Source organism: Sinocyclocheilus rhinocerous, unplaced genomic scaffold (genome assembly GCF_001515625.1).
Source record: "Sinocyclocheilus rhinocerous isolate Xijiao unplaced genomic scaffold, SAMN03320098_v1.1 scaffold612, whole genome shotgun sequence".
NCBI classification, from domain to species: Eukaryota; Metazoa; Chordata; class Actinopteri; order Cypriniformes; family Cyprinidae; genus Sinocyclocheilus; species Sinocyclocheilus rhinocerous.
This window is the reverse complement of record NW_015625585.1, coordinates 844,093-859,826: the sequence shown is the minus strand read 5'-3', so window position 1 is coordinate 859,826 and position 15,734 is coordinate 844,093. Positions and strand designations below refer to the sequence as shown.

At 35.7% G+C, this 15,734-nt stretch overlaps 1 protein-coding gene across 1 annotated transcript in view; it reads left to right on the top strand.

Annotated features, from left to right (window-relative positions):
• LOC107754086 (junction plakoglobin-like) overlaps nucleotides 1–15,734 on the top strand; it is an 81,660-nt gene that overhangs the window by 55,387 nt on the left and 10,539 nt on the right. Inside the window, exons 6-10 of the mRNA XM_016570405.1 lie at nucleotides 2,701–2,902; nucleotides 2,999–3,143; nucleotides 7,688–7,791; nucleotides 8,416–8,489; nucleotides 10,805–10,964. Coding sequence (XP_016425891.1) covers nucleotides 2,701–2,902; nucleotides 2,999–3,143; nucleotides 7,688–7,791; nucleotides 8,416–8,489; nucleotides 10,805–10,964 — 685 coding nt within the window. The remainder of the gene's footprint in view (nucleotides 1–2,700; nucleotides 2,903–2,998; nucleotides 3,144–7,687; nucleotides 7,792–8,415; nucleotides 8,490–10,804; nucleotides 10,965–15,734) is intronic.

Sequence of the window (15,734 nt, the reverse complement as noted above, 5' to 3'; positions counted from 1 at the left end):
GCCATTTGTAGTCAACTTGTAGTCCTATTGTTTCATTGGTTGTCTTGGTTCCTTTCCCAGGTGTGTCTTGTTACCTTGTTATCCTGTTTGCGTCTCTGTGTATAAATAGCCCAGTGTTTCAGTTAGTATTTGTCAGTTGTTGAATGTCTGTGATGGTTGCTCCCTGCCCTTGTCTGAGTTCCTTGTTTTACCCATGTTGGATTACTTGTTGGTTCCTGAATTTTTATTAAACTCCTGCATCTAGATCCTCACCTCTGTTTGCCTCATCTCATCTCTGCAACGTTATATATATATATATATATTTAAATAAATTATTTTTATTAAAATAAACATGTTTAAATAAATAAATGAAAGAAAAAATGTAGAAATAAATTAGAAATGTAACAAAAAAAAGATTAAATTTTCTTATAAGAAAACAGTAATTGTAAAACTTGTTTTGACTATTTTAACTAGATTTTTGCATTAAATATCTACTTTGTAAAAATCACTGCTTGGTCCAAATGATGTTTTTATGTAAAATGTTAAATATTAAAACCATGGCAGAGAAATAAATATCACATTTTTATCTACAGTATATCAGCCATCTCTGAAAATGCAGATACCCAGTGTTGACTTCTGTATCTGTAATATTAGATAAATGATGAATGACAGATGCCTTGCCGGTCTAATGCTTTCATGTTTTAATTAGTCCCTTGACTGTACATGGACAGAAAAATGGTTTCGGTTGAATAGTGGCAAACATTTGATGGACGCACGCTGCAGTTCCTAAGAGAACCCTTAGACGGACTGTGCTAGATCATCACCAAACCAGCACTAACCAGACTGGACCGGCATAGAAATTCATGCTGGTTTTATGATGGTCAACAGGGAAGCCATAATCCTTCCGTTACTGGTCTGGTCAACCTGGCGTTTTCTTTGCACATCGTATTAAGCTTGGTGAGCGACTTTAGCTCTTCTCTCATTGTGGTGCACATTAATTTGTGCTCACTTTATCTCCTAACCTCTGGTGCATTTTGATGAACGCTGTGACTAAGCAATGCTAAAGCAGGAGAGTGTGTCCATTTTCTGTGTATGGAAGCGTCCACTACACTGCAATGAGGGCTATAGCAGAGCTGTATTTTAGAGATATATTTGGACTCTGATGGGAAATTTGCTCTGTCAGAAAGCCCATTTGCGGCAGATGTTGAGATAATAGAGTAGAGCAGGATCTTTATGACCGTGCAACCAGGGCCGTTGCAACTTTGACATGGTATCACCATATTAAGTTACAGGGACAGTCTGCTTGCTGCAGCCTATAGTTAAATGTCTTGCTCAAGGATGATATCTTAAAGAGTGCTGCATGCAACCACTTGATTGCAGTCTAGATCTATAAAGGTGGTGTGTGTCATTTTTCTGGTGTGAAAACCAGTAGCCCCTCACTGCAGAACACAAGATCCAGGGGGCGTGGTTGGATCAACATCTAGGGGGTGGAGATTGGTAGGTTTAGGGGTGGAGCTCTGGGAGATTGGTAGGTTTAGGGGTGGAGATGAGTGGGTTTAGGAAACAGGGGGTGGAGACGGGTAGGTTTAGGTATATGTAAGGTGGGAGGAGTTGGATCTGGATCCAGCCACGCCCCCTGGATCTTGTGTTCTGCTGTGAGGACCATCTAGTGAAAACACTCTTTTATGTTCTAGTTTAATATGCACAGACAACTGTAAGTAAACCATTTGTAGACTGGTTTGTCTGTAGGTCTGTGAAAACGTTGCATCCCTGATAACAAACGTTGTTCGTTCTTTGTTGTTTGTTATACTGATAAACGGTGGCAGGACTATCTGTTTTTCTCTAATCGAGAAGTCTAATTTATGCTGTAACTGTAATAGTAAATGTAAACCGTAAATAATTTAATACTTTTCATCTTGTCTATTCAATTTTCAAATTGAGGTCCGTGATACTGGAGCTCCGAGGAAAATTCTTTGCAAAGAATATTAACAAATGCATTTTGACAGTATGAAATCAAAAGCAATAATTGTTAATAGTTTTATATAAATTATTGAAATGTATTATTTTCTAATATCTATAATAACAATATATAATTTAGATATTTGTTTATTATTATTTATTTGAATAATGAATAGTATTTTATTTATTTTATATAATATTCAATCATTAATGATAATCAGAATTGTAATAATAATAATGTTCATCTTTATTCTGTTCTATACTATTCTATTCTGTTCTGTTCTGTTCTATTATATGTACTATAATATAATATGTTTGATATTTTATTTAGTTTAATAAGAAATCATATTTATTAAAAATGAATAATAATAGATAGTATACATGTATTATGTATTATTAATAATGTTCATCTTATTTTCCATGTGTTCAAGAATTGTATTTGTGTTGTATCATCCAACCGTTTTTGTGTTTCACCTTTTTTATTCTTGTATTGACTAGAAAAAAAGATACGTAATTAATTTAATAGACAGTAAATATTTTTCAGATAATATTTGAATAACTTGTTGTTGTGCAACAAAGTATGAAAGCATTAAATTGTGGAAACAATTAAATTTGTAACTTTTTAATATCATGCTTAACTATTACACAATATAAGAATGTCTGTATACATGTAAATATGCAGCACAAGGGGATCATCCTATTTAGTGGTTCTTCTGGGCATTATGATTTGAAAATGTTATAAATATTTTATTCTTTCTTCAGTTCCCCTATGGAGTCAGTGCTGTTCTACGCCATTACCACGTTACACAACCTGTTACTGCACCAGGAGGGAGCCAAGATGGCAGTGCGTCTGGCCGATGGACTGCAAAGGATGGTCCCTCTTCTGAAAAAGACCAACCCCAAGTTCCTGGCCATCACCACGGACTGCCTGCAGCTGCTGTCTTACGGCAATCAGGAGAGCAAGGTGTCGTATCATCACTGAGAATGCATTGCCTTAGAGACTGATTTCACTTAAAGTATATTTTTGGCCTTAATCTGTGTGGTTTTTCTCTCTTCACAGTTGATCATCCTGGCAAATGCTGGGCCAGAAAGTTTGGTGTTCATTATGAGAAACTACAACTATGAGAAGCTCCTATGGACCACCAGCAGAGTCCTGAAGGTGCTTTCTGTCTGTCCAAGCAACAAGCCGGCTATTGTTGACGCTGGTGAGTAAATGTGTGTGTTACGTTCTTCATTTAACACTCTTTTCCCCTTTGTTTCGCTTTTATGTATTTTTTTATTCCCAGACCCTAGAGGAATATTCTTATCTCTTTTCTTTCATTCCCAAGGACTGCTCTCTTGGGCATTATTGTATAATTTCCCTGTAATATCACAATCTCCATCTCTTTTTTTTTCTGCTTCAGATTTTGTCTGGGTTTTTGTCTGAGGGTGTTGGGGGCTTTTTGCATATTTTTCCTCACTTTTTGATGAACGAATTTGCATGACTTTTACAGTCATTAGAGATTATTACATGGTTGGATCCACATCTAGGGGGTGGAGATTGGTAGGTTTAGGGGTGGAGCTCTGGGAGATTGGTAGGTTTAGGGGTGGAGATGAGTGGGTTTAGGAAACAGGGGGTGGAGACGGGTAGGTTTAGGTATATGTAAGGTGGGAGGAGTTGGATCTGGATCCAGCCACGCCCCCTGGATCTTGTGTTCTGCTATGAGGACCATCTAGTGAAAACACTCTTTTATGTTCTAGTTTAATATGCACAGACAACTGTAAGTAAACCATTTGTAGACTGGTTTGTCTGTAGGTCTGTGAAAACGTTGCATCCCTGATAACAAACGTTGTTCGTTCTTTGTTGTTTGTTATACTGATAAACGGTGGCAGGACTATCTGTTTTTCTCTAATCGAGAAGTCTAATTTATGCTGTAACTGTAATAGTAAATGTAAACCGTAAATAATTTAATACTTTTCATCTTGTCTATTCAATTTTCAAATTGAGGTCCGTGATACTGGAGCTCCGAGGAAAATTCTTTGCAAAGAATATTAACAAATGCATTTTGACAGTATGAAATCAAAAGCAATAATTGTTAATAGTTTTATATAAATTATTGAAATGTATTATTTTCTAATATCTATAATAACAATATATAATTTAGATATTTGTTTATTATTATTTATTTGAATAATGAATAGTATTTTATTTATTTTATATAATATTCAATCATTAATGATAATCAGAATTGTAATAATAATAATGTTCATCTTTATTCTGTTCTATACTATTCTATTCTGTTCTGTTCTGTTCTATTATATGTACTATAATATAATATGTTTGATATTTTATTTAGTTTAATAAGAAATCATATTTATTAAAAATGAATAATAATAGATAGTATACATGTATTATGTATTATTAATAATGTTCATCTTATTTTCCATGTGTTCAAGAATTGTATTTGTGTTGTATCATCCAACCGTTTTTGTGTTTCACCTTTTTTATTCTTGTATTGACTAGAAAAAAAGATACGTAATTAATTTAATAGACAGTAAATATTTTTCAGATAATATTTGAATAACTTGTTGTTGTGCAACAAAGTATGAAAGCATTAAATTGTGGAAACAATTAAATTTGTAACTTTTTAATATCATGCTTAACTATTACACAATATAAGAATGTCTGTATACATGTAAATATGCAGCACAAGGGGATCATCCTATTTAGTGGTTCTTCTGGGCATTATGATTTGAAAATGTTATAAATATTTTATTCTTTCTTCAGTTCCCCTATGGAGTCAGTGCTGTTCTACGCCATTACCACGTTACACAACCTGTTACTGCACCAGGAGGGAGCCAAGATGGCAGTGCGTCTGGCCGATGGACTGCAAAGGATGGTCCCTCTTCTGAAAAAGACCAACCCCAAGTTCCTGGCCATCACCACGGACTGCCTGCAGCTGCTGTCTTACGGCAATCAGGAGAGCAAGGTGTCGTATCATCACTGAGAATGCATTGCCTTAGAGACTGATTTCACTTAAAGTATATTTTTGGCCTTAATCTGTGTGGTTTTTCTCTCTTCACAGTTGATCATCCTGGCAAATGCTGGGCCAGAAAGTTTGGTGTTCATTATGAGAAACTACAACTATGAGAAGCTCCTATGGACCACCAGCAGAGTCCTGAAGGTGCTTTCTGTCTGTCCAAGCAACAAGCCGGCTATTGTTGACGCTGGTGAGTAAATGTGTGTGTTACGTTCTTCATTTAACACTCTTTTCCCCTTTGTTTCGCTTTTATGTATTTTTTTATTCCCAGACCCTAGAGGAATATTCTTATCTCTTTTCTTTCATTCCCAAGGACTGCTCTCTTGGGCATTATTGTATAATTTCCCTGTAATATCACAATCTCCATCTCTTTTTTTTTCTGCTTCAGATTTTGTCTGGGTTTTTGTCTGAGGGTGTTGGGGGCTTTTTGCATATTTTTCCTCACTTTTTGATGAACGAATTTGCATGACTTTTACAGTCATTAGAGATTATTACATTATTACGGATTTCTGAGATTGCTGCGGATGATTTCCATTTGTTTGTTGTGAAACAATTCTATTATTTAAAAAAAGAAAGAGAGGAAAAAAGATTTGAACTATTATACTCTACCCTTTAAAACTTTGGGGTTGGTAAGATTTTTTTAATGTTTTTGAAAAAAGTCTCTTAGGCTATGTTCACACTTGGCGTCTTTTTTGACAAGAAAAAGTTGACAAGGGCGTTTTTTTAGTGAAAAAAAAGAAAGCTGGCAGCGTTTCTGTTACAAATAGCAGCCGAGGGCGTCTTTTGTTGCTATAGCAACAGCTGCAACAGTAACCTAGCGCTGTGTGGTGCAAAAATGTAGAGAAAAAGGAAATTGGCTCTTGCGTTGGCTTTTTAAGTTAACGGGAAAGAGAATGTCGGTTTACAACGACGTTTGTGGGTGCACGACATTATACGGGGAAGGAACCATTATGGTGCTTACAACAATTTAGTCCAGGAGCTCCGGTTGGATGATGCACGGTAGTGCTGTGCGGTATGACCAAAAATTTATATCACGGTATTTTTCAAAATTATACCGGTTTCACAAAAATACCACACTAAATAGTGACTAAACACGACCCCTTTTAATGTTAACCAGGAGGCACTCTCATTTATACGATTATAAAATTGATTTTATCAGCATCGTCTGATAAAATCAACATGCATCATCTGTTCCCTCACCACAGTGCAACAGTGAAAAGGGACCCCTTTCAAACAGTGTCGCGTTCCGAACGTTGTTTAAGTGACATACACCGGTATTGCGGTATTTTAAAAATTCATATTATAACAAAAATAAATTCTGTATTCGGTATGAACCGGTATACCGCCCAGCACCAATGCACGGTTTGCGGCATATTTTAGACTAAACATTAAAACATTATTATTATACTAAATATTTTGTGCTCTTATCATATAACTCCTTGTGCTCCGAAACTAGTACGATCAGTTTATCTACCGGCACCTTCTCCATTTTTTCTTGTTCTTGTTGTTATGGAAACGAGTAGGTCTCGCTACTCGCTTGTCATTGGTCAGCTGTCAAAAAGGCGCTTGACGTAGGGCGTTTTTTTCAGAAAAGTTAAACTTTTTTCAACTTGAAAAGATGCTCTGAGCTGCAGAAAAAGATGCCGGCGGTGGCGTTTAAAAAAGTGCTCAGGACTTTTTTGAAAACACGGTTTACTCCATAGGATTATAATGTAAAACAAACGCTGGCAGCTTAAAAAAAGACGCTAAGTGTGAACACGCCCTTATGCTCACCAAGGCTGCATTTATTTTGAACAAAAAAATACAACTAACCCAACTGTTTTGAAAAAAAACCCTGAGATTTGAATGCAAATCAATGGATGATTCAGCTTTCTGAGCTCCTTTGCACAGCATGACCAGGAATCACCAGAAAATCACTATTACTTTATTTTTATTACTGTTCCATGACTGGTTTTTATGACCGTCAAAGACAGTGGAGAGTCCCATATTTTTTTTAAGAAGAGAAGGGAAATGAGATCGGGACACGTTACAAGCCAAACTTGAATCTGCATCATCCACATTGGCACTATGACTCAACATATCAGCAGCATGTGTGTTAAACCCGCTATATTAGAGTCCCAACAATACAGGGTTTAGCCATTGAGCTCAACTCAAGTAGATTTTCCATTAAAACTAATATTACAGATGCAGTTTATGTAAAAACCCACCTTTATCAAACCCGCCTGTCAGCACTGTTTCACGGCAGTCACTGTATGGGTTTTACTTCATTAACGCTGACCTTTCAGCGAATTAATACTTAGAGATACAACGACAAAGGTTGCGGGACTCAAATATCTCACTCTATCGTGCCTGCCAGAGCTGATCTCATAAAAGTCTTCACAGTTATGGCGTGACTATGTCCTCTTCCCATATGACGTTTCGACACTCGCTTGAGAAAGCGCTGAGGATCGTGTAGTTACAACACTGGATGAGAGGCCGTTTTCAAGGATGTCTCCTAATCTCCTTCCCTCTTTTTATCTTCCTAAGCCATGTGGCTTTTAGTTTATCTTCACAGACTCCAAAAGACATTTCTCTCTCCTTGGCAGACAATGCCTAATCCATGGAGAAATACAGCCGCCTTCTTTTTAGAGCAGGTTGTGTAGCTGGATAATTTTGTCCTTTCTTCCTTTTTTTTTTGTGGCTAAGTCCGATAAATATGGACTCTAAGCCTTTTTCTCTCCATTTGGCAGGAGGTATGCAGGCTCTCGGCCAACATCTCACAGGTTCGAGTCAGCGTCTGACACAGAACTGCCTGTGGACCCTGAGGAATCTCTCTGACGCTGCAACCAAGCAGGTAAAATGAGCTGTTCCTCTCTGTAGACCATGTGTTTGTTACAACGGTGCACTGTACTTAAAGGAGTAGCTCACTCAAAAATGAAAATTTGCTCACATTTGCTCACATTTTTACTCACCCTCAGGATTTCCCAAATGTAGGTGACTTTTTTTCTTGAGTCAAACAGTAAAGATGTTTTTTAGCTGAAACTCTGGTCTTTGGTGATTCATAAAATGCAAGTCAACAGCTTTGAGAATAAAAAAGCAAATCAAGGAACACTGAACACCCGTGGCTCCTGACGATATACTGAGGTCTTATGAAGAGAAATGATCAGTCTGTGCAAGAAACTGAACATTATTTACAACATTATTACCTGTAATCCAGAGCCTCAGGCAAGCAGTCCGGAGTGATGTCCGGTTCACGAACGAATCATTCTTTTGAACCGGTTCTTTTTGGTGAACTAGTTGAACCAGTTCACCAAATCGGACTGAACCGAAACTTGAAATTCAAGCAGCACAGATCTACAGGTTACTCAAAACTCACTTCGGATGCCTGACAGTCACTCTGAGTTGAAATGAGCCAAAACACCGGCGTATATGATCCAATCATGAAAGAAGTCATTCAGCGCTCCATTTCCTCCAACAGTCACTGAAACTGAGGAAACAGATCAAACTCAGACTGAAGACCGATGAGCCGCTGAATGAAGGGGCAAAAGGAACGTTTTTATGTTTTCTCATTGTTTGTGTAAAGACTAGTTGATTCACTTTATATGCATTAGACATGTAAAACATCCACGTTTCACATCATTATTGGGTGCTTTAATAATATAATTGTGTGTACATTACATCATAGTGTGATTACGAAAACATACTGGAGAATCAGTTATTTGAACCAGAAACGAACTGTCCGAAAGAGCCAGTTTGTGGAAAAGAATTAAATTTCCCCCGTTTGCCTGAGGCTGTGTATATACAGGTAATCACGTTGTAAATAAGGTTCAGTTTCTTGCACAGACCGATCGTTTCGCTTCATAAGACCTCAATTTATTATCAGGAGCCACAGGCATTAATTTTGTGTTCCTTGATATGTTTTTTTATTTTCAAAAATCGTGCAGCTGCTGACTTGCATTTTATGAATCGCCAAGGACCACGGTTTCAGTTAAAAATCCTCTTTACTGTTCTTCTGAGGAGGAAAGTCACCTACATCTTGGATGGCATGAGTGTAAATTAAAAGCAAATTCTCATCTTTGGGTGAACTATTACTTTAACTTCCTAGCATCCACCCAGAAAAGCCTAGCAAACACCTAAAACACCCAGAACATCCAATTTACTGCCTAGCAACTGCCCAGAACATCCTAGCAACCACCCAAAAGTTGTTGTTTAAAAAGGAAAAGCTGTGTTTTTGTGTTTTACCTTGGTATTGTTTTCTGGATGTAGAAAAATGATCCAGATTATCAGTCAATCATGAATCTATACTGAGCGTGAAATGGCTTTATAAAGCAGATAATTAGAATATTTGCTTACAAATTAAATAACAATACCATTTTCAATATTGCATTCAGTTATTAAATGTGCTGTGCAGCCAGAGCTTGAATGCCTCTGAACATCTTTCATGTAGTCTGACAGATTTTCCTCTGTACTTTCTAATGGTTTTATAGTGCAGGCAACTGGTGGTTTTCATAATTGTTCCTCACCTCCTCACAATCTATCCCTCATCACTGCTACTCAGAATTCAGTGGCCCAGAAAATGCACAATTAACGATAAACAGGTTATAATTTTCACCCTTATTATTAAATTCGTTTTAGTGGACGTGTCTCCTGCTCCCACAGAAAGTGTGTAGAATTTAAATGTGTGTATTTGAGCGTCTGTCCGTCTCTAATCCTTCACAAACTCGCGTTCATTCTCATCTCGTTTTTCCACTGCCTTTGCTCTTTCATTTGTTTCTTATCTCAGTCTCCTCCTCTTCTATCATGTCTTTCATTTGTGATAATTAGCGGTTATGACTGCCTGATTCTTGAAATGTCGTGTTTTTATGTGAATCTTTTGCACTGTCACCGATCATTTATGATCTATTAAAAAGGTGAATGTTAAATGAATATTCTGGGTTCAGCACAAGTTAAACTCAGTCGACAGTATTTGTGGCTTGATGTTGATGACCTCAAAAAATGATTCCACTTGTCCCTCTTTTCCTTTAAAAAAGGCATTAATCTGGATCACAGTGAGGTTCTTGCAATGGATGTGAATGAGGCTAGTTTGTAAATGTTGAAAATGTGTATAGCCACAAGATGTAAACAATATGCATGTTAACAAAATTATTTTTGTGGTAATCAACATTATGTCACAAATGTTGCCAGTGGAGCTTTTTTTTTTAAAGAAATTAATACTTTTATTGAGCAATGATGCATTAAATTGATCAAAAGTGACAGTAAAGACATTTATAATGTTACAAAATATTTCTATTTCTAAATAAATGCTGTTCGTTTGAACTTTCTTTTCTTTAAAGAATCCTGAAGAAAATTATCATGGTTTTCTCAAAAATATCAAATGAGCATATTAAAATGATCATGTGACACTGAAGACTGGAGTAATGATGCTGAAAATTCGGCTTTACCATCACAGGAATGATTTACATTTTTAAAATAGATTCAAATAGAAAACTGTGATAATGATATTTCACAGTATTCCTACTTTTACTGCATTTTACGTCAACTAAAGGCAACCTTGGTGAGCCATCAGGGTTATTATAGTTAACTAAACCTAAAAACATAAAAAAATAATAATAAACTTTGTTTTCAGTTAGTTGCCAAAGCAGCATTTCTCCTTTTCATTTAGTTTAACTTGATATACTAAAATAAGTCAAACTAAAACTGAAATCAAAAATAATAAAAACTATATGGACAAAATAAATTAATAAAAAACAACTAATAAACTAATAAAACTAATAACTAATAAAAAATGACAAAAAATACAACAAAAATACAAAAATGTTAACAAAAATGAAAATGGAAAATACAATATACTGTATATATATATATAGAGAGAAGGAGGACGTGGCCGAGCCGGCCGTCTGTGCCCTGCGTCACCTCACGAGCCGCCACCCCGACGCAGAGCTGGCCCAGAATGCAGTGCGTCTGCACTACGGCATCCCCGCCATCACCAAGCTCTTAGGCCAGCCGCACTATTGGCCTGTGGTAAAGGTCTGTATGTGTTATTTTGTGTGTATGTGGGTGTCTGAATTGCTGCCAGTTTGAAAGTCCTCTCCGCCTTTTAAATTTAAAGGTCAGATTTGAATCGTCTGGGGGCAGTTCTTGCATGCCTTTGATGTGGAAGAATGCTGAGACTTGCCTCTTGCGTTAAGCTGATTTGCTGCCGCATCTTAGTCATTGAGCGGCACTCCTACGCTCCTCTGGGGCTTCGGCGTAATTTTGAGGACACTAGCTGGAACAATAAAAGAGCCCTCAAGTATCATATACGAGGAACCGCTGCCATACACAGACTGAGAGCTGTTAATCCTTGTATCAGAATGCCTGAAATCATTTTGTGTTATATAGAAGAAAAATTATATGGAATGGCATGAAGGTGAGGAAATGAGGACAAAATAAGAAAGGACATTCACACTGATAGCTTTTTGGAAGAAAAAAGGCATCAGGAGTCACTGATTTTCAAAGAAAGTTGAGCAACGGAGACCATTTGTGATGCAACAAAGTTTGGTAGAACTTAACTTTATGCAAATATTATGGCTCTAACAATGGTGCAAATTTGGGGCGGGACTCTGTGTTGGGGGAGTGGCAGACAGGGGGAGTGCGGGAGTGTTCAGGCAACTTATATATATAAATATATATGTATACACACATACATACTTGCAGTGTTATTTTAGTATTTTATTAATATTTTAATTTAATTAATTATAATATAAATATTTTAAAGTAGCTTTTATTTTTGTACATTCAGTTTTCATTTTAATTTTAGTTCAATTTTTAGTAATTTTGTTTTGTATTTTTGCCATTTTTATTACTTAAATGTCTGTAGTTTTTATTAATTTGATTTCTTAGTTTATTTCGTTTTAATTATATTAGTAATTCAAGTTAAACTAAATGAAAATAAGAAATGCTGCCTTGGCAATTAGATGAAATAAAATACTTTTATGTATTTCATATATTTTATTTTATTTCAGTTAATGTTTTATTTTATTTCAAATGATGAAAATGTTTATTTTATGGTTTTAGTTTTAGTTAACCTTGTGTAAAAGCAGTGTTTTTTTAGTATCTCTATTATAGTTTTTATTAATATTTTGAATTAGATTTTTGTTTTTATATTTTTTGTTTTTACTCATTTTAGTTAAAGTTTTTGCAATTTTGTTGTGTTTTGTATTTTCTTAAATATCTCTGTTATTTTTATTATTTTTTATTTATTAGTTATAGTTTATATATATATATATATATATACACACAGTATATACTGTATATATATATATATATATATATACACACAGTATATACTGTATATATATATATATATATATATACACACAGTATATACTGTATATATATATATATATATATATACACCAAGGTGTGTGTGTATATATATATATATATATATATACACACAAATACACACACACACATACAAAGAAAACAAGTAGATATAATAGAAAAAATAGAAAGCTAGTGTTTTTTTTTATAAAAAAGAACATAGATAAAGTAGAATTAAAATAGAATAGAAAATTCTAGAGTTAGAGGGTCAAATAAAGATAATAAATAATAAATAAATAAAGTTAATAAATAATCATATTATTTTATTTCAGCTTTATTCCAATTAACAAAAATGTTTTAGTTAATGATAATAACCCTGTTTTGGTGTTGCAAAAGGTCCAGAAATAAATTGAGCAAAATAAGTTTTGAGCTTCATGTTTTGTTTTTTAGGAAATTAATACTTTTATTCAGCAAGGATGCATTAAATGAATCAAATGTGACAGTAAAGACATTTATAATGTTACAAGATATTTTTATTTCGAATAAAAGCTGTTCTTTTGAACTTTCTATTCATCATAGAATCCAGAAAACGTCATCAAAGTGTCCACCAAAATATTAAACAGCACAACTGTTTTCAACATTAATAACATTATGAAATGTGTCTTGAACAGCAAATCAGCATATTAGAATGATTTCTGAAGGATCATGTGACACTGAAGACTGGAGTAATGATGCTGAAAATTCAGCTTTTCCATCACAGGAATAAATTACATTTTAAAATATATTCAAATAGTTAACAGTTATTTTAAATTGTAATACTATATTTCACAATTTTACTGTTTTTACTATACATTTGATCAAAAAAATTTAGCCTTGGTGAGCATAAGAGACTTGTTTCAATAACATAATTTTTTTTTACCAACCCCAAACTTTTAAACGGTAGTATATTACATTCCAAACATTTGTCCTTAATATTTGCATATAAAAATTAAATATTGCAGATAGTCAGTTTTCCTTTGCACTTCTAAAATAACCATCACATGCAGTAACCAACCAATTGTTTTATCTTGTCAATGCCTCCATGCTAGTCAAAGCCCTTGAAGCTTGGGGAAATCAGGAAGGTCATGGTGGATGTAATTGGCTGTCCTCGGCTCTCTGATTTGTGGTGGGCTGGACTCTGATTGTCTGTCTGTGGGCACGGGCTCCCGGCACGCATGATCTCCCACTTAATCGTATCAGACCGTTGGAGCAGAAACCTGTGTGTGTGTGTGTGTGCTGTGATCTGTTCGGCACGTGTGTATTGATCCAGAAGAACAAGAATGCCAGGCTTTTATTTTCACTCACAGTCTGCATGCGGAGATTCCCAACAGAACCAACCTGATTGAATAGGAAATCTTGAGAATATAAGCATTTGCATTGGTTATGTACTCAGGTGTTTTGTGTGTTGCTCTCCACTGTGTTTCACTCAGTGATTTGTTTGTGTTGATTTTGTGCTGACCAATATAGTAGTGCATTTAGACTTATATTGACAGCATCACACTGCCGAGTTTTTACATTTTCACTATCATTGCCGTTGTTGAAATGAAGTCAGGCATTAATGTATTGCTTGAACGAAAGTGTCCAATAAAAGGTATATTAACAAGTGATGATGTGAGAAGTGAGAAGTATTAAGCTGCTAATGTGATCTCAACAGGTCTGTCTAAAAATCAAATAGCTTTTATTAGGCTACTGATATTACTTCAATCTCATATGCATGTACATAATTTGACACATTTTTCAAAAGTACTATTAAACTTTTTTTTTTAGCAGTAAAACATTTTAAATGTGGAAAATACTGAGTGAACCTTTAAATAATGCAGTAAACCACGAGAGATAGATTTTACGAAGAAATACAAATTATTTTTTCTAGTGCTGTCAATTGATTAAAAAAATAAACAAAATTAATTGCACATTTTTTCTGAAATTAATCACGATTAATTGCGATTAATCCCACCTAACAAGTTATTCAATATATTTTTATATTGGAATAATTTCACATTCAATCTTCAAAATTAATGAAGAAACAACATAAAGATAGTATATTTTTAATATTTGTTTAATGGCCTCTTTTTATGACTGAAGGCGAGTATCACTGATACCAACACTACTGATGTCTCTAGGAAATATTTTTTTCTAATATTTAACCATTGACTGTAGCCATTCAACATTACAGTATAATTGAGAACTATCAATTTTAACATTTATTAGACTTTTAAAAAATTACTTCTAATTTAAATGAACTTAAAACAATCTTCACATAAACCCATTATAATAAATGTCATATATTTACCTGTGCCCTTCAGCAAGTGGGAAATATACAGAAATTGATAAAGTTGAGCCTCGTGACTAAACAAAGGGCGCCAATGTGAGTGTGCACACCGACGCGCAAAACGCGAGGTGTAAAAGCATAATTTTTTAAAGAACGCCTCGGGCTCTTTTTTTTGGTTTGATGCGCCACGTTAAAAACTGGCCGGCCAATGAGATTGGCGCTTTTGTTAACGATTATGACAAACGCGACAGCGACTACAAAAATCTTGATAAGAGGGAGTTGTTATGGAGAGGAATTGCAGATCAAATGGGATTCGATGTGTCTAAATCCCATTATTTAGATGCCATCTAATGTCAGGGAGTGAATTTGCACGTTCACTCGGCTCATCACCAGCACAAAAGCACAAAATATGAGCACAAAAGACGCGTCAAAAAACGTCGGCGATAAGCGCACGCGATAATCGTCCCAGTGTGTACGAGGCTTTAGATGAGTGAGACAGTGCTGCTGCTCCAGGACAGTTTTGAAAACCACTGCATTTCACAGACATGCTCTTAAATGTGACTCATATATAACAAATACTTACAAATACTTACATGCACAGTGTAACAAAGTTTGTAGATCGGGAAGAAGGAGGCGGGAACCGGCGAACATTTAAACATAAAACTTTAATAAACAAATGAACGAACACAAAATGAAAGTAAAAGCAGCAGCCCCTCACGGACGACTGCCACATAAAACAACAACATAAAATCTAGGCCTGGTCCTCTCTCGTCCTTCACTGTCGTCGCTCCTCCTTTTATCCTTCCGGAGCTCCTACGTGGGACTCGAGACTGGTGTGTGGCGCAGGTGGCGCTAACATTTAAACATAAAACTTTAATAAACAAATGAACGAACACAAAATGAAAGTAAAAGCAGCAGCCCCTCACGGACGACTGCCACATAAAACAACAACATAAAATCTAGGCCTGGTCCTCTCTCGTCCTTCACTGTCGTCGCTCCTCCTTTTATCCTTCCGGAGCTCCTACGTGGGACTCGAGACTGGTGTGTGGCGCAGGTGGCGCTCATTATCATTAACTCCACTGGCCTCGCTCCGTTCCCACGGCTCTCGGCCCCGCCCCACTCGTCACATACCCCCCCATCGCCCCTCGCAGGCCGGGGGGTACTCCCGAGACTGCGCTCTACTC